Below are 19,078 nucleotides of genomic sequence, written 5' to 3' on the forward strand. Positions count from 1 at the left end.
GTGATTTACACAATATGACAAATTTTCAGATACTTTAGGACACTTACAATGCAAAGCAGTTACAAGAAAAACATAAATCCTTACCAAGCACATAACAACAATAAATAACTAAAGGCACAATGACACAGACATGAGAATATAAAAACAATTAACTACATCTATACAGAAATAAACACATACATGCCAAATATCATAGGGGATGGGAGGGTATTAGGTAAGAAACGGGGTGTTCAAGAGCGAAATGAATGCCATGAGACATTCATTTATCCACCCAGTATTGATTGATTACCTAGTGTGTGCCAGGCAACGTGTTGGTCAGAGACTGGGGAGCAAGCAGTGCACAAGTGATGAGCAAAGGGACATACATACAGTCCTAATCCGATGCAGGCAATTTCAGTTCAACAATTTCCTCTGCCACCTACAATTAATCAGAATATTTCATAAATCTTCTTTTTCTCATTTTAAACTTGCATTAAATCCTGAGAATGGGATCAAACAAATTATGCCATGGTTTTTATTTTTAAATTTCTTTCTAGGTTTCACAGTCTCAGGTTGAAGGCATTTTGCTTTCAACGTAACTGCACTGTCTGTGACCTTCTGTAGTCTCTACTTCACTCCTACAACTTCCATCATTCCTCAAAGACTCCAAAATATGGCCCAGAAAGAACCTAGGGTTTTTTCTCTCTCCTAAAACTTACCCCCCAAAATTTTTGTTTCACCTCAGGGCCCATCTATATTACAAGAATTGACACTGCAAATGTCCCTTTCTTCAAAGGAGAGATTTAACCCCTACCTACTGCGACATTGCTTTCCCCTTAGGTCTAGAAAAGACAATCATGCAGAATAAATTTAATATACATGGAAGGAATATTTACATGTAATACAAAGGGGGTTACTTCATTACAGTCTACTTAGCATTACTTATATTATTACAAAATGTTATTTTCTGTTTTATTTTATTTCATAATTTGGGCTGATTAGGAAAAAGCCTGTAATGATGTGTACATTCATAATATCTACCTCTTTCCTGCATTCTGGCTGAAACCTCAAGCCCATTTATTTTAACCTAAATCAAATTCCTTCATTATGCCTACATGAAGTTAATCTGCCTTATTCTTATAAATTTACATATTGCAAATTTTTCTTAACAACTTGACTTTACACACCATAAAATTTATGTATTGTAATCCTGTGGTCCAATGATATTTAGTAAATTTATAGATTTGTATAACTAAAACTAAAATCCAGATTCCTTATGGCTATTTGCAGTCAATTCTCTCTCCCACTACAAATACTTGGTAATCATCAATATGCCTTCTGTCTTTTTCTAGAAATTTCATGTAAATGGAATCATGAAATACATAGTCTTTTGTGTCTGGCTTTCTCACAGCCCAATGTTTTGGGGTTCATTCACATTGTTGCATCGGTCAGTAGTAAGTTCCTTTGAAATTCCTGAATAGTATTCTATACATATACCACATTTTACTTGCCAACTTCATAGTTGATATACATGTGTATTGCTATGAAGAATGACATTACTACGAACATCCACTTACAAGCCTTTGGATGGAACTGCTTTCATTTCTATTGGGTAGATAAGTAGAAGTATAAGGACTAGGTTTTCTCTTAAGCACATGATTAACTTTTAAGAAACTGCCAAACTTTTCCAAAGTGGATATACCTTTTTATATTCCCACGAACAATGAGAGTTCCAGTTTTCCAACAACCTCACCAACACTTTCCTTTGTCTTTGATGATCTCCATTCTAATGGGTTCATAGTAGTATCATATTGTGGTTTTAATTGGCATTTTCCTGATGACTAGTGCTGTTGAGCACTGTCCCATTACTGATTAGCTATTTATATCTATCTCTTTCTTGGTGAAGTGTCTGTTCAAATTTTTGCCCACTTTTCATTGGATTGATTTTTTATTATTGAGTTGTAAGGGTTCTTTTTATATCCTGGATACAAATCCTTTTATACACACACACACACATACATATATATATGTATACACACACACACATACATATATGTATATGTATACATATATATACATATGTATACACATATGTATATATACATATATGTGTGTGTGTATACATACATATATATGGCCACACATACACACACAAACAAATACATGTTTTCTCCCAGCATACAGCTTGTTTTTTATTCTTTAATGTCATTTGAAGAACAATTTATAAAAACTTTTGATATATTCCCATGTATCAATGCTTTCTTTTATTAGTACTTTGGGTGTTGTGGCTAAGAAATATTTTCTGCACCTAAAATTAGAAATACTCTCTGCAGTAATATTTTGACTTAATTTTTTTGTGTGTAGTGTGAGGTAAGAGTCTAATCTCATGTTTTGTCTTGTTTTGTTTTGGGCATTGTTCCAGTACTATTTTTTGTCTCAGCTGGGACCAATTGTCTTGGCACCACTTGTTGAAGAGACTATCCATTCCCTATTCAACTGCCTTTTCATCTTTTCAAAAATCAATTGACTACATATGTAAGAGGGTTTTTTTCTTTTGGACATTCTATTTGGGTTCCATTGCTCTGTATGTCTATTTTTATGATAACACCACATTATTGTGGTTACTGGAGTTTTATGTTAATTTTTGAAACTGGATGTAAGTCCTCTAACATTGTTCTTTTTAAAAATCATTTTGGCTATTTTTGGTCCTTTGTATTTCCATGAAAGTTGTATAATCAGCTTGTCAAATTCTACAAAAATTCTTGTGTGAATTTTGATAAGAATCGTATTAAATCTAAGCATCAATTTGTGAAGAAATGACATCTTAATATTTGTCTTCCAATCTGTGAACATGGACATCTCCTATTTTATTCAAATGCCCCTTAATTTATCTCAGTGATGCTTTGTAATTTTTAATGTGTGAATCTGAGACCACCCTTCCCTCTCTAATGTCGTCTAGTACGTTTCCACTGGCTCACCTGGTGCTTAAAATTCCTCCTGCCTTTTGTTTCAGTAGGGGTGAATTCAGTCTCTCTCCACTATGCAATAGTCCTGAACAAAATCTTCCCCACCTAATTACCTCTGTCTGGTGCAACTTTTCCTCGACATAGCCAAGCTGGAGAGATATGGGAACATCCCATGGGCCAGAGTGCCTCAGAATCCCACTGCTCTTACCAAAGTCTACCAAAGTTTCATGAATAAATGTTACTCAGTTTGTTATTTGCCTTTGGTTGATTTCCAGAGACTTGAAGTGTTTTTGTCTGTTTTATTTATTTATTTATTTTTTTTTTTGACAATTTGTCCATTTTTATGTATGTCTGTCGGGTAGAGGACTCACTGACTTTTTCCTTCTGCTACAGCCATCCTCCGTTATTTTAGCAAGTCTGAATTGCTGTATCATTGCCAGGAAGAGCTAAGTGGCTATTTGCACCTTTGGGGCTCACTCTGTGCAGTCTTTTTTTAGCTCAAATCATTTATTAAAAAGACAAAATCTGTTCCCATAGCATTACTGTTACTTTACTGTATTTGAACACACAAAGGATAATTTCCTTATGTTTACACTGTTTTCTTTCTATGTAACCCTTTTTTTCTTGGTGAAACATTTTTCCAAGCTAAATTAGTATTCATTTTTTCTTTCTTTTTCTTACTTTCCTTTAATCCCTCCCCATCCCCTCTAAAGAGGTTTGTGTGATTCTTTTTAAAACACTAGATGAATTCTAGTCACTGATTATTTCTTATCCACAGGACTATTTACACTTCCAAAAAAATAGTTAAGCAAATTAACAATTTATGACTTTATTTTTATTTTTCACTCAGTAGATTTAGTGCACTGACCTACCAAATTCCAATCTTGGATCCTCTCAGTTTTCCAAGTATAGAAGTGACACTCACACCTGTAATTATACTTCTCCAGATCTCTTGTCTCTTTTTGAATAGAGTTCATTGTCTGCTTACAAGCTTCTCGGTTGACATTTATGGAGACAGATTACACATGAGAATATGGGGCAAAACAATTGCAGGAGACAGTTACACAATGCAGACAATGTTGGACAAATTCACTCCAAAATCCCTTCACGATTTTTTTGAATGTTTGCCATTTAAATTCTGTGATTTATCTACATTCCAACCTTTAACCTTCCTGAGTAATGTTAACTGTCTGATTTAATAATACAAATTCGTCTGCTTCAAAAATTTTCTGGCCATCATTTCCAAAGTTATTTTTGATAATATTACTAATAAGTTTCTCAACACACACACTGTCCTGAATTTTGTGTGTGCTCATATAATCCTTGCATACATAAAAGACATTCATTGTTGCAGGGTTAGAATTCGGCTTACTTGGGGTTAAGGTTAGCACATTATTTATCTCTATTTTGTAATGGTGAAATTAAAACATAGTTTAAGAAGTATATTCACATAATAAAAATAGAACAACTACTATGACTAATTTATTTATCACTTGCTATGTTCTGAACACCATTCTAAAGGTTTTAGTCATGATAAATTTAGTCATTATAAGAATACTTTATGAGGTAAATACTACCATTACCATCATTTTAAAAAGTGAAGAGTGACAGGAAAGAGAAGGTGAGACCATCTCAAGCTCGAATAGAAATAAAATAACCAACCTGTAGTGATATACTATACTTAGTCTGTATGGAGTGCTGTTCTAAGAGCTTGATATGTTTAATGTATTTAAACAACATACCTAAGAAAATTGCCATATAAAATACAGTAGCTAGTATTATCATTATCCTCATATTGTAGATGGGTACACTAAAGCATATAGATGTTAAATCAGTTGTTCATACTGGTGTAGCTAGTTAATGATCATTCTGGGACTGGAGTCTCATATCTCTCTTGGGAGGATTGGAGCTTGTGTTCAAACCCGAGCAACTAGTACCAAAGCTTATGCTTTACCACCAGTTTCTGCTGCCTTGAAGACAAATTGTACATGAGTTTTTGGTACAACTATTGAAGTTTTCGATTAGATGAACTTCAAAAGGGACCACCTATTGAAAAATCCATTTTATATCTATTGCAGCATCCTCACCAAAATTGTCTCAACAAATTTTTGTCCAGTCTTTCTTTGAAAATTTTCACTAATAGAGAATACACTAACCCCAGGGATAAGTCATTCTATTTTAAGTTTATATTATTAGAGAGTACTTTCCTCTATTGTGATAAAATGTTATTCTTACAGGTGAAACTAAAATCCTTTGAACCTGAACTGGCTCCTGAAGTCACAAGAAATAAGTTTAATTCCTTTCCCACATGGTGGCTCTTTAAATAAGTATAAAACAAAAATTTAAAGGAATCTTCTTTAGTTTTCAGTTTCCTGAACTATTCCACACATAACATGGCTCTGAGTTCTCCCACCATCCTAGTCTCTTGCCTTTGGACCCAAAACTTTTTAAATGTGCCTCCTAAAACAAAACACAACACATAATACTTCAGATATATTTTGAACATTGTAGAACGAGCAGAGATAAAACTTTCCATTTCCTCCAGAGAAACAGTATAGCGCAATGGTTAAAAGGGTGGATGCTGAAATCAACTATTTTGTTTTGATTTCTGTTCCTAACACTTTTAACCACATGACTTTGAACAAGTTTCTTCAATTCTCTATGCCTCAGTTTCTCTATGGGTCAAGTAAGGATGATAAGTGTATGTACTTTGTAGAGTTGGTATGAGGATGAAGTGTGATCATAGAATTAAACACTTAGAAAACAAGCTGAACATAGTTCAGACACTGTAAGCAAAGTTATTTAAAAATTCCCACACTCGTGAAAGGTCTACTGTAGGCAGACACTGACACTGCAAAGAGGAAAAAGTTACAGCCTGTGTTCCCTTGGCATTTCCACCTAAAAGTCTAGACCTTAGACTTCTTGTGAAGTGACCTATGATTGTATTTGATTTCGGAAAATCAGAAATCATGTCACACTGCAGACTCATTATTAGAGGATAGTAAGGAAAAATCTTTGAGCCTTTTCATGGCCGTTGCTGTGAAATACTTCTTCTGTCTTATTCTAGATTATCTGGTTACACCCTGTCAAGATCTTTTGGGATCCTGACTGTATTTTCCAGGATTTGGTTTTCCCATCCAATCTCTCATATGTGCCTATGAGAAGCTTCCATCAATACTGGCAACCAAGTCATCTATGAAACAGAAGTAGAACAGAATCAAAGGCAGAGCCTGTCACAACTCATTAGAGAGCCACCTTTGGGGAGTCATTGATGCAGTTAAGATCCACCTAACTCTACTCACACCCAGAACATACCTTAATCTTGTTAATAAGAGCACCATGAGAGGCTTTTTCATAAGCCTAGTGTAAATCCCAATGTCTATTATTAATTTATATATCATGACTTGCCTTGTAATCCTAATTCTATGGGAAAGAGGGAGGGAGGGGAGAGAGAGAGAGAATAATCATAATTGAGTGCAATTGTCCTCAGGGAACCTATGCTGATTCCTAGTCATTACTGTCTTCCCTAAGGGATCTCAGAAACCTTTTAAATAATCACATATAATCTAACTAGGGATTAATACTAAATGTGCCTTATTTAGTTTAAGATATACTTCTGTTTCATTTTGAAAGTTGGGACTTTATTTTTTTGTCACCAACTGTGTCTCCACTATTAACTGCCAAGACAGATAATGATGGCTTAGAAATCTCATTTACAAACTCTCTCAGAGTTTTGAGATCTAATTTTTGGAGACTTCAATACTTGAAGCATTTCAAGGTATTCATTCCAAACACCTCATTTAGTTTGCTTTCAATTACTCTTCCCTGATGCTTTTCTATTCCTCTCCAATCTGAAAATCCCTCTTGACAGGGAAGTTGGCAACAAAATCTGTTATTACACCACTAACCTGAAATTGATAACTTCATTTGTAGTTTTGCTAAAAAAGTAACTTTGATACTTTTGAAATATGTTTTATATTTTTGTAACCTCTATTCTTAATGACTTTAGTCTTCAAGACCATTATTCCAGGTCTAGGACCCTTGTATGTTAGCTAAGTACTAGCCCTTCTTTTGCACATTCAACCATTCCTTCTGCAGATATCTGGAGAGAATCTACTATTGGCCAGGCACTGTTCTAGGCACTGAGGATGCAGAGGGGAGTAAGAGAGTCATGTTCCTTGACTTACCCCCTAAAGCCTGGTATAAATCTGATAAATGGATTTATCTTCCCACTTGTTTTCCAACTGAGGATAGCTTTCCTCCATGTGCTGTGCTTTTAATTTTTGGATATCATCTAGCTCTTCGAGATGTATTTTTAAGTTAGAGTCCTGGAATCTTAGAACAATTTTCACTTTTATCCTTGAAATTTCTTGAAATCAGCCCTCTGAATTTCCAAGTCAATGTCTGACATTTTTTTCTAGCATTCTCTCCTTTAACGTTGGTCTAATTTTGCAAAGCTCAAGACAGCAATGAGGGACTAAGGAGCTTTGTCATAATTCACACAGATGTCAGCACATGTGGTGGTTGAACCCAACCTCTCTGATATTTTGTTGTTTTGGAGGTGGTTTGTCCCTTTTTTTAAAAAAATACTATTTGATGATAATTATGCAAAGATTATTTATGGATTTCTTAAATCACCAAGATATAACAAAAATGTATCTTTCTTATAAAATAAGGTATATGATATAATAAACCTCAAGAGGTTATGAGGGTTTACACAAATACAAGAAGAAAGATTTCTCTTTTCTGCACATGACAATATTTTTTGTTGCTCATTTAAAATTTCATCTCTGTTCTAGGAATAACCCTGGCCTCGTCTATGCCATCCTTTTTATATGGACCTGGGGCCTGCTGCAGTTTCCACTCGACCTCGCAGGTAAATGTCTAGATATTTTCTCAAAGAAACAGAAAATTGCAACTCTTGATTATAATGAAACTAAGGGAGAATTTGAGAGAATTATCATTTTTATCTTTTGCTATGTCAGTGTTAGTTCCAGTTCAGTTTATACACAAAGTACATTAAAAGTTAGAAAAGCCATCTGAGATTCACTCTGGTACATGATGAGTCTGAGATAGCTGAGCACATAAGAGCACAGCTTCACCTTCACCTCACAGAGTGGTTCCATCACGTAAGTTTGTAGAACCTCCTGCAAATTAGTTAACACGTATGTGTGTCAGTTCTTCATCCCCGGAATGGGATGATCATCATAGGAGCTAGGGTTGAGGGTTCTCTTGAGGACTAAATCAGATATAGTTTGTAAAGTGCTTAGCACAGTTGCTAGTATATAAATGTTATCTCTGATATTTTTAAGGGGTCCTTTTCATGCCTTTGTCAGGCCTATGTATTGGAATATCACAGCGAGTAAAAGAAGCTTCAGGGCCATATGGAAAATTAAAATTTTCCTCAGTAGTGGCTCTAGAAATCCCACTGGTCTTCTTTTAATAAAGACATAAACCCCTAAGACTTGGCAAGAAATAAATTGTTTTCTAGATATTTCATACTAGTGATGATCAAGAGCTGCATTGTCTAATGGTATCCCATCAGTCAAATGTGGCTATTGAAAAATTACAATTAATTAAAATTAAATAAAACTAGAAGTACAGTTCCTCAGTCACACCAGCCACATTTCAAGTGCTCAATTGCCACATGTGGCTACAGTAATAGACAGCGCAGATACATAACGTTTTTACTGTCCCACGTTCTATGGGACAGCACTGATATGGAGTTTTCCTGTAACTTCCAGGAACACTGAAATCTTGATTTGGGAATTTTTCTGGATCCTACTTTACTTTGAAAATTCTAGGATTTACTGGTTACATTTTCCCTAAGTCTGTCTTATTTGGTATGACATCTTACCCCAGGATTAGAATTAACCTTAGGGCAGGAATATTTAATTTTTTTAAATCTTTTTTTGGCTCACTTTGATGGGCCCAGAGGTTTCAGAGGCCATTTTAGACTTAAACATCTACTTTTCTGAAACAAAATTATCACCAGAATAGATGAAATGAATGGCAGTAGCTTTACCTAATTACTAGTAAATAATTACAAACAAATGTATGCCAATAACAGAGAGAGACAGAGAGAGAGAGGGAGAGAGATTTTTCATAATGTGCCCTAGAAGGTATCCTATAGCCATTGATCAGCTGGTGTGTTCTGACAGAATATTAGGCACCAACAGTCTGGATGTGAAATGATACTCTCAGGGGGTCTTCTGGAAGCCTTTCCTGACCCTAACTTCTTTGGAAAGGCTATTGATCTTATGTTAGTTTTTCTTTTGTTATTCATTCTGTTGGTCATCACCCCCCCATATCTTGTGGTTTATAGCCTTGCTAAGAAAATTTTTATTTAAGAAAGAAATTGTGTAAACTTTCAGGGGTGATAATGTTATGCAGCTGTTTGAAAAACAAAGACCAAATGTTACTTCTGACTAAATTACTATTGTATTTTCCAGCAAGCAGGGCATGACGTTCATATCAAAGCAGCTTCATAATATTTGCTGGCTTTAGTAGACAAGGCATCCTTTGTTTGAAAACTCCAAATGAAAGGCGTCATTATTATTAAAGATTATTTTCTGCCCTTGACCCCAAATTAAATTCACATTTTAGAAATTAAAACAAAAAGTTTCATGTGTTGATTGGACCTCCTTTTGTTCAACTGGAAAATCAGTAATTATATCCAGTTTTTCTTATAAACTGTGAAACAAAACCATGAGGAATTAGACAAAATAAAATAACAATGGCATTTGTTTGGGATTTTTTTTACCACCTTCAGAAAAATACATTCAATGTGAATGAAGTTTGAATTTGAATATAAGTGCTAGAATTTTCACAGCATGATGTACACATAGGGTCAAGTAAGTTGACAGTGAACAGGTAGATCTCGGAGAGGTTCCAGAAGGACCGGGGGCTCCTGTACTCTGCTTCTTCTCCCCACTTGGCCATCAGCAAAGTCCTTCATTATCCCGAGGGAAAGATAATGTGAGAAAGAAGAAGGGGGCCAAGGGTGTTATTTCAATGGACATAAATGAATGAGAGAATAAGCCCCTCTCCTCACAGATATCAGTCTCTCATTTTTCAGAGAAGGAAACTGAGGCCCAGGCAGATTCAGTAACTTGCCCAGCATCTTCCTGCTAGAAAACAAGGAAGCCAAGGAGAGGCAGGCAGGCTCCCTGACTTGAGACCTGGAGCACCGGCTGGGCTGCCTCCCAGCACCTATAGACCCCAAGGACAGGCAGGGAGGTTTCCTCTGTTCTTTATCCTCTCTGGATTAATTGTGCTTTTCCCAGTGTGAGGACTAGAAGGCGATCTGCATGTTTTATGTGGATATAAACCAGAGGGCTTACATCCCCTTTGGTGTGTCTGACTGGAAACATAACATGTCAGCTGGGACTATAAAATGACCGAGGGTGTTGAATGGCAGGGTGGTTTCACCGGTTCCGACAGAATGACACGACAGAGTCACTCCCGGTCACGAACTAGCATAGCACCCATTGTTGAAAACTTGTTCTCATTTCATTGTGGATTACTTTTTGACACTTCAGAGAGAGACATTAATTGGTCTGTCTTGTGTTTTCAGTACAGCACGACGTGTGCCCGTCGTCTTTTAGAGCGAGGGCGCTCCCCAGCATGTTGTTTTGCCAGCACGGTGCCGACCTGTGGAACATTGGAATCACTGTCTTCATACAAGATGGCCCCTTCCTTACCGTGCGTCTCGTACTGATGACCTATTTCAACGTGATCAACCAGATGCTGGTGTTCTTTGCTGTGAAGAATTTCCTTGTGGTGGTGTTACACCTCTACCGCTTGGTTATCTTGGTCTTGGTTGTCCGTGCCTCCTTGCAAAGCCAGCCACAAGTCCTGCAAGGAGAGAGCTGTGGTCCGGCTGAAGCAGCTGACAGAGGGGTCTCACCTGGGGACTGGGAGAGAGACGTCAAGGAGGGCATGGCCATGCCTTTGCGGGGCTCGCCTCTCACCTCTGATGATTCTTACCCCACACCATAGTTATTTATTGACAGCAGAATGCAAGCAAATTATTTGACTTGCCAGTTTTTCTTACAAACAGAATCTCCTTCTTCCTTTTTTAAAAAACCTTGCCTATAATAATTTTTAAAAGAACAACATAAAAATGATCTTAAACCGGTCAAAACAATATCAGTGGAGTCACTTTAAAATGGAGCTGGAGGTGACATCCAGGAGGAAATGCCTTGCAAGTCTGATGCCTCACACTTTGGAAGGTTATAACCACAAAACAAAACAACCTTTGGACGGAGCCTAAAGCAACATTGTATCCCCCCAAAAAAACTATTTGCAAGGATAACAAGAAAGTAGATATTCTGACTACCGGACTTATGGCTACCTGACCAAAAATTGAAAACCTTGTTTAGCATTAGCATCAGTGTGTTATGTTATGCGCACCTATAGAAATGCCTTCCTTCTGTTGGTGTAACTGTTCTCCATCCCTTTCTCATAAATACCCCTTGTCTTTGTCTCCTCATCAGAGCACTACTTGGGCTCCCCACCGAATCAGTGCTTTCCAGATAGCTATTTTTATTTATTTCAAATAAATGTTTGTTGCCTTTCACTTTGAAAGGGTTTTTAGTTTTAGGTTATCAAAACAAAGCTGAGAATTTTTTTTTAACTGAATGGAAAGAACTTTGATTAGTGGCCATGGCTACGACTTCTGTGTGATGGTATCAGATGTTAGAGTTGTTCAACGACTAAGTGATTTGTTCGTCTTGAACGGTTTGAAAAGCTGTGGCCCGGGTTACAATGACATGCCCTCAGGAGATTCAGTGCAGACGAACTGTCCCAGCTGTTACCTGAAAACAGAGAAGCTTTGAACTTTGGCTCCATTGTCAGACTATCTCATCTGATCTTTTCTGCAATGTCCCTCTCTGACATTTAAAAAAAAAAGTACATTCTGTGAACGCAGAACAAATAAAGGATAATGTGTCTTTAAAATTACCTCAGTGTGGGCTAGAAAACAGTGAAAATCTCTGCCTCGCTACCATAGCATGGAGAACCCTCTTCATTGCTGCACAGACCTTCCCAGAAAATCATTTTTCTGGGCTGATGTGGTGTTCTGTCATGGCGCATATGCTCTTACAGAAATTTTATTGCTTTTGGCTTAGGCACTGCAAAATTCACAGCAAGCCATTTCAGTTAGAGATCTACTGGTTGCGAGGCAGAAAATACTGGTAATGCTAGCAAAGTCACAATTTCCACTCTGAGCGTGATTTGCAGTATTTCTCAGTATTTTTCTTAACTGCACTTCACCGTTTTCTGTATAGCCAAGTTGAATTTTGGGAGTTGGTGCAAGGAAACGCTGAGTCAGTGAATAATGGGGTTTCAGGCCCTTTAAGTGTTACCATAGTTTTTGGTGTGTGCCAGCATCACTGCAGCCCCTCTGAGCTGCCACAACAGGATATAGCCTTAGGTCTCAGGAAAGGTGATGGAGGCTTGCATCAGCCTTACCCATGGCCCACGGCCTTCGATTAGGGATTGGGGTCAGAATACATATGGTGCAGCATTATGGAAATCAGGACATTTGCCTCTCTTCTCTGCGTTAAGAGTTCATTTTTCCAATATTGAGATAGTCACACTTTTATATATTGCAGTATTTTCCAGATGGAGGTGATTCAGAACCTTTTTTTCTTATTTTTGCTTTTAAACATTTGGTGTGAAAACTTACCTGGCTATATCAGAGTAATTGCATGCGGTAAACAGTTCCAAAACTATTCTTTTGGGGCTCAAATCATGGTTACTTCTTATTATCCTCAGGAACTCAGAGAGACTGAGATAACACAGCATATAACCTTAGATTAGGTGCGACTTATTGGCAATTAATTGGGACAATTTTATCTATAAATCTGTGTGACATGATATCTGTTCAAAACATTTGATAAAACATTTCATAAGCAATCTCTGTGTTTATACAGAGAAGTCAGTAATTTCCAACTAATGTGTTCTTCAGTGCCTGATACCATGTTTCTATTTCTTTTCTTCCATGTGTTTCTCATTTTAACAATACAATTGTAAAGTTACACATGAAACTAATGGGGTGCATTTATAATTTTCCATAATAATTTTATGAAAGATCAGGAAATCGTATCTATATAAAGGAAGAAACTTGACAACTTTTAAGGGCATGTTATTTAAAATGCTTCACAACTGAAAGCAAAATAATAGCTGCTATTTATAAAAATGCCTCAGCAGAGTCTGTTTTTATGTTGACTATTTTATGGTGAATGTTTTCCTCAACAACATGTATGTGCTACTTATTACTGCAGATTTGCTCATGGCATACTTTTCATGTTTTAATTTTTTTCCAGCAAAACAAACAGTGGGGCTCTAAAAATAGATCAGTATAAAGTAATACGGGCTGTTGCAAGGATATTTTTAAATGCTTTCGAATCTAAGACTTGGCACAGCTTTGTGAATGAGTTTCTAGTATTTAAGTGAACTATTTTGTAATTAACATTCCTCCGAAGGCCTGGAAAATATAAAGTTTAAAGCCTAGCTTCACTTAGAGTGCCAAGAAGGCAGAGGGCACCCAGGACCATCGCAGTAACTGATGGTGGGAAGAATAGAAACATGCTCTGGCAACATTTTCCAGGCAAATCTAGTAAGGGCGTTGGTTGTTAACCTAACTGCCCATGCTCCAACTCTTTTGAAATTACTGTTCTTATTGTAGAAAGAAAATCTATATTCATTTAGCTCATTTAAAAATAAAACTTAAGTGCAAGTTGTATTCCTAGCACCCCTCATGAAAAGCCAAAATTTTATTTAGTTACTTAATATTTTTTTAGTAGAATGCTAAACATGGCGATATTTGAAAGCATCCAAGTGTTTGCTGTAAAGTGGCTAGAATATGCTGACATCCTGGGACTTGTGTCCCTTTAATTTGTAATAAGAGAGGTGATCCCAATCATCTGTGTGATGTAATGCAGGCCATACCTCTGGACCATTCTGTACAGTTCCCTGCCACTGAAGAAAGTAGCCTATTTGTTATCGCTGTTTTATTTTAATTTCTTGACTAAAGCTCAGTCAAATGTCCTCCCTCAAAACATAGTTCACTTGTAAGAAAACACAATGTACATGTTTTTGTGATGCTGTGTAAAAACTCACCTCATAAACATTTTGTGGGTTTTCTTTACCCTTTCTAGATTGGTTTCAGAGAACATAACTTGACATTGCAAGATTAGTAAACAGTCTCTGTTTTTGATAATGTTGTTAATTCATATTTAAGCTGAAACAGATAACATACAAAAATTACATTTTTAATCTTCCCAAATGAAGATTGCTACACAAATGTATCATTTGGCTCTGTTGCTATTTCACCAACATGCAGCAGCACTTCAGGACTCATATCAGAAAGACAGGTTAAGAAATACCAGGACTCACCATTGTAATATTAATTGTTAATAGCAATTTTTCAAAGCATTGGAAGGCATGCATGGTAGGTGTGCATGGTTTAGGGTTTCCCAGGTTTCAGAGCTCAACACTGACTTTTACCATGTTTGGCATTTAATCTCCATGACTCTTAATCAACTCTCCTGTTAAAAGAAAGAATTGCAAGAGGCCAAGTCTCTGTCCACATTCACTCTACTCTAGTGCCAGGAAATTGAGATACTGAAATATTACAGAGCCTTGGAGAGGTGAGTGAAAAAGCAAACAATTGAATTAAAAGGAGAGATTGTTACTCTTTTTCCAATGTCAGACTTTGTGTTTTCACTTAGTGGACATTCTGATCCACTCTCAGAAAGATCTGATTTGGGATTAAACTACAGCTGGAGGATGTTTATAGCTCTGAGACTTCAAATAACATTCCATATGACAGGAGTAACTCTAAAACAACATTTGAATAACAACTGCTATGGCCTTATATGAGTGTCCAGCCTCTATTTTATAAGAATATTTTCTCTGAATTATTCATATTTATAATATTTGCTATGAATGACCTTTGTATTTTGTTTTGTATACATAAAGTAGGTTTGCCTACAGCTTTATCTCAATGTCTATTTTTTGCTTGAATTTCTTGTCTTTGTTCTCTACTGTAATTCATTTCATTTAGTTTTTAAGCTCTGGTTAAAAAAAACTGATCTATTTAGAGTATGACTAAAGTGGCATTTCAAACTAGTGAGGAAAGACTGACCAATTTTATAAATGATGTTGGGAAATTTTGTGAACCATCTGGAAAAAATAAAGTTAGATTTTTATCTCACGCAATATATAGAAATAAATTCCAGATGGATTAAAGATCTAAATGTAAAACTGAAAACTATAAAATATTAGAAGAAAATATAGAAGAATGTGTCTTTAGCATTTGCAGAATGGGAACAATCTTTCAAAGCAATACATGAACCTCAGAAGCTTTGAAAGTGGAGATTGACAGCTTTTCCTATCTAAGGGTTTAAAATTTATTAGTCACCAAAGGTATCATGAATACATTACTACTTTTTTCTTTCCTGGTATAGAAATTAGAAAGAAGAAACCAACTTTATTTTTTTTTGTAGAAAATTGAGTGTTGAACAAACAAGGAAAGCATATAAAAACCAAAGAAACTATTAAAATAAGCTAAAATCCTGAAAAAAATCAATGATTTTTCTATATATAAACAAGCACCACATAGAGTAGATATCTGAACAATAGACTTACATAAAACATGAACTAGAACTTAAAAATTGAAGAGCAATAAACCTAGTAAACATACAAGATCCATGTTAAGGAAAATTTGAAACGATTTTGAGGACCATCAGTGAATAATTTAACAAATGAAAAGATATATTCTGTTGGAGAGTGGTAAGGAGACAACATTTTAAAATGTATCAATTTATCCTAAATTAATGTATAAATTTAAAACAATCTTTTTAATAATATCAATAAGATTTTAATTTTATTTACCACCCAAGCTGATTTTAAATACTTTATGATAAAGCAAGCATGAAAGATTACCTGGAAAATACTAATAGGAGAAAAAAGCTGAGAGAGAGAGAGAGCTTTCTGTATATTTAAATGTATTATAGAACTACAAACCAAGAGAATTTGATTTTGTCAGGCAAAAGAATAGAACAGAATAAGGTCAAGAAATAGACTAAATTACATAAGGATTTTGATATATGATAAATCATGAGGGAGTGATAGAGTATTATAAGTGGTTTAAGATTTTTAAAATATCAGACTGGACCCTTACCTCATTCCTCATCTCCAAAACATTTCAGATGGATCAAAGAATTAAATACAAAAATTAAAAAAATAGAAAACTTTGCTTTTATATTTGCAATATTGAGAATATTTTCTAAGCAAAATACAAAAGAGATCATAGACATAGACAATTCATAAATTTCAAGTTGTAAAATTAAACTTATAACATCATAAAAATGCCATAAGTGAATTCACAGATTAAACAAACTGGGTAGATACTTTTGCAACAAATGTAACAACACATTAGTTTTCTTAATGAGAAAATTAGAAAAACCAATTGAAAAAATAAAAATAAAAAATACCCGTTGGGATAATGAGCAAAATATGTAAGTATATGATTCACGGAAAAAGGAATAGTTATGGAAATGCAAATCAAACCACAATGAAATGCCATTTCTTAAATGCAAACTAAGCCACAAGATACCATTTTTGAATCATCAGATTGGCAAAGATACAAAAATATTTTAGAATGCTGTATTAGAGGGGATCAAAGGAAGCAGGCATTCTTATTCATTGCTAGTGAGGATGCAAATTGTTACAACTTCTTTGGAAGACAATTTGGCAATATGAGTCAGAATTAAAAATTCATTTATCATCTGAGCCAGCAACTCAACTTCTAAGAATGTATTCTACAGATAAATGTATGCAAAAATGTGTGTATAAGTCTGTTCAGAGCGGTATAGTATCTACCAATAGTAGTTGCTGTAGTAGCATTGATAGGGTCATTATTAAATTTTGGAACATTCATACTACGTATTACCATGTAGCTTTTAAAAAGAATGAAGTAGAGCCATTAGTCCTGATAAGGAACAATCACAGATTTTTTTTGTTTTGCTTCAGGTTTTTTTTTTTAGGTAAGAGTACAAACCATGATGTTACCATGCCATTCTTTTTATAAATGTTATCCATTCCTTTACAGATGGCTATTAAGTGTATGAAATGTTGTCCAAGTTTCCAATGACCATGGACATTCCCATCTTTTCCTTTTTTATTATATGTTTATGCTTTTTATAGGTTAAAAGTTTTTTTAAGATTTTACTTATTTATTTTTAGAGAGAGGGGAAGGGAGGGAGAATGAGAGGGAGAGAAACATCAATGTGTGAGAAATATCGATTAGTTACCTCTTGTACTCTTCCTGACCAGGGACCAAACCCACAACCCAGGTATGTTCCATGACTGGGAATCAAGCCAGCAGGTGATGTTTTGCTTTGCAGGATGGTGCCCAACAAACTGAGCCACACCAATCAGAGCCATAGTTTAAAAGTTTTAAGTGTGTGTTCTTTTTATAACTTTTAAAACAATTATTAATTAAAAGAAACCTCACCAACTTACAGAGCCTACTACAGTGTACAGTTACTCTGATACTAACAAAAACACTTTAATCACTTTCACCAAAGAAAAACAGTTAGCCATTGTAACTAAGGATGATTTTCAGATGCTTTAGATAAATCAAAGGTTTAAACCATGTCAAATACTGCTTGCCCTATGAAATATCAGACCTAGGGAAATAAAATAATGACTAGATTTTTTAAATTTAATTTTTATTGTATTTTTTTCCATTACCATTTAGTCCACTTATACCCCCATCCCCCAGCAATCACCATACTGTTGTCCATGTCCATGAATCTTTTTCTGTTTTTGCTCAGTCCCTCTAGCCCCTAACCTCCCTCCCCCCACTAGCTGTCATCTGCTCTCCATCTATGAGTCTGTCTCTGTTTTGCCTATTAGTTCAATTTGTTCATTAGATTCCACCTATAACTGAAATCATATGGTATTTCTTTTTCTCTGATTGACTTATTTCACTTAGCATAATTTTCTCCAGGTCCATCCACACTGTTGCCAATGGTAAAATTTTCTTCTTTTTAATGGCCGAGTAGAATCCCAACCCTTTTGCCCTGTTGGTGGGAATGCAGACTGCTGCAGCCACTATGGAAAGCAGTGTGGAGATACCTCAAAAAATTAAAAGTGTATCTGCCTTTTGACCCAGTGATTCCACTTCTGGGAATATATATGAAGGAACCAAAAACACTAATTTGAAAGAGCATAAGCACCACCCCTATGTTCATTGCAGCATTATTTACAATTGTCAAACTATGGAAGCAGCCCAAGTGTCCATCAGTATATGAGTGGATGAAACAACTATGGGACATTTACACAATGACTAGATCTTTAAGAGCCCAAAAAATCCAACTGACTAAAACACATTGGATGTTGATGAGTACCATGGAGATACTTTGGAATGACCACTCTGATGCTTTCACCCTCTCTGACATTTATGGAGTTGACCAAAAAAAAATACCATAGAAGAATTTCCACATTGAATTATAGTCAAGCTGATTTCCCCTGGAGAGATGAAGAAGGGAAGAAAATCCCGAAAGAGAAAACTTCAGAAAGAAACTGTGCATCTGTTTCCAAGTTCATATTCATAGTGCGTCTAACTCGTGTGTATGTAAGCTTTTTAGATTTTTGTTAAATATTTACTGACTTTACAATTGATTGTGATAAGTGATCAAATGGATCATATGCAAATCTCATCAAATTAATGAGGAAAACAAAAATTCCTAAACCAAACATATGTCAGATATCATATAGTTTTTATATCCAAACTAAAAATTTTGGGCAAGGAAAATTGGATCTACAAGACAAAATATGTTTTCTCTGTGGATGCTGTTGTTCAGCTTCTGCCAAGCACATAGCTGGAGAACTCAGATGGCGGTGGTTCTGGGATCTTGGGGGTTGTTTCTACTTTCTGGCAAAGAATATTCTTCTCTATTACTCACAGGTTCCCATATGACCTGAGTGACAGCTAACAGCTGGGTTGAAAGCTATAATTGTTTCATCAGTTCTCTTGGTTTCAACAAACTCCTATAACTAACAGTTTTTATCGGTATCTACTTTCAACCTTTCCTGGACTCCATGCCTGAACTTGC

The 19,078-nt window shown here is 35.6% G+C and overlaps 1 protein-coding gene across 1 annotated transcript in view; it reads left to right on the plus strand.

Moving 5' to 3' along the window:
- TMEM26 (transmembrane protein 26) overlaps positions 1 to 14,948 on the plus strand; it is a 35,916-nt gene extending 20,968 nt beyond the window's left edge. Inside the window, exons 5-6 of the mRNA XM_045842111.1 lie at positions 7,745 to 7,821; positions 10,522 to 14,948. Coding sequence (XP_045698067.1) covers positions 7,745 to 7,821; positions 10,522 to 10,946 — 502 coding nt within the window. The 3' untranslated portion in view covers positions 10,947 to 14,948. The remainder of the gene's footprint in view (positions 1 to 7,744; positions 7,822 to 10,521) is intronic.
- The last annotated feature ends 4,130 nt before the right edge of the window (positions 14,949 to 19,078 follow it).

This window comes from Phyllostomus hastatus, unplaced genomic scaffold (assembly GCF_019186645.2).
Source record: "Phyllostomus hastatus isolate PE091 unplaced genomic scaffold, TTU_PhHast_1.1 phas_contig_38, whole genome shotgun sequence".
Taxonomy (NCBI): domain Eukaryota; kingdom Metazoa; phylum Chordata; class Mammalia; order Chiroptera; family Phyllostomidae; genus Phyllostomus; species Phyllostomus hastatus.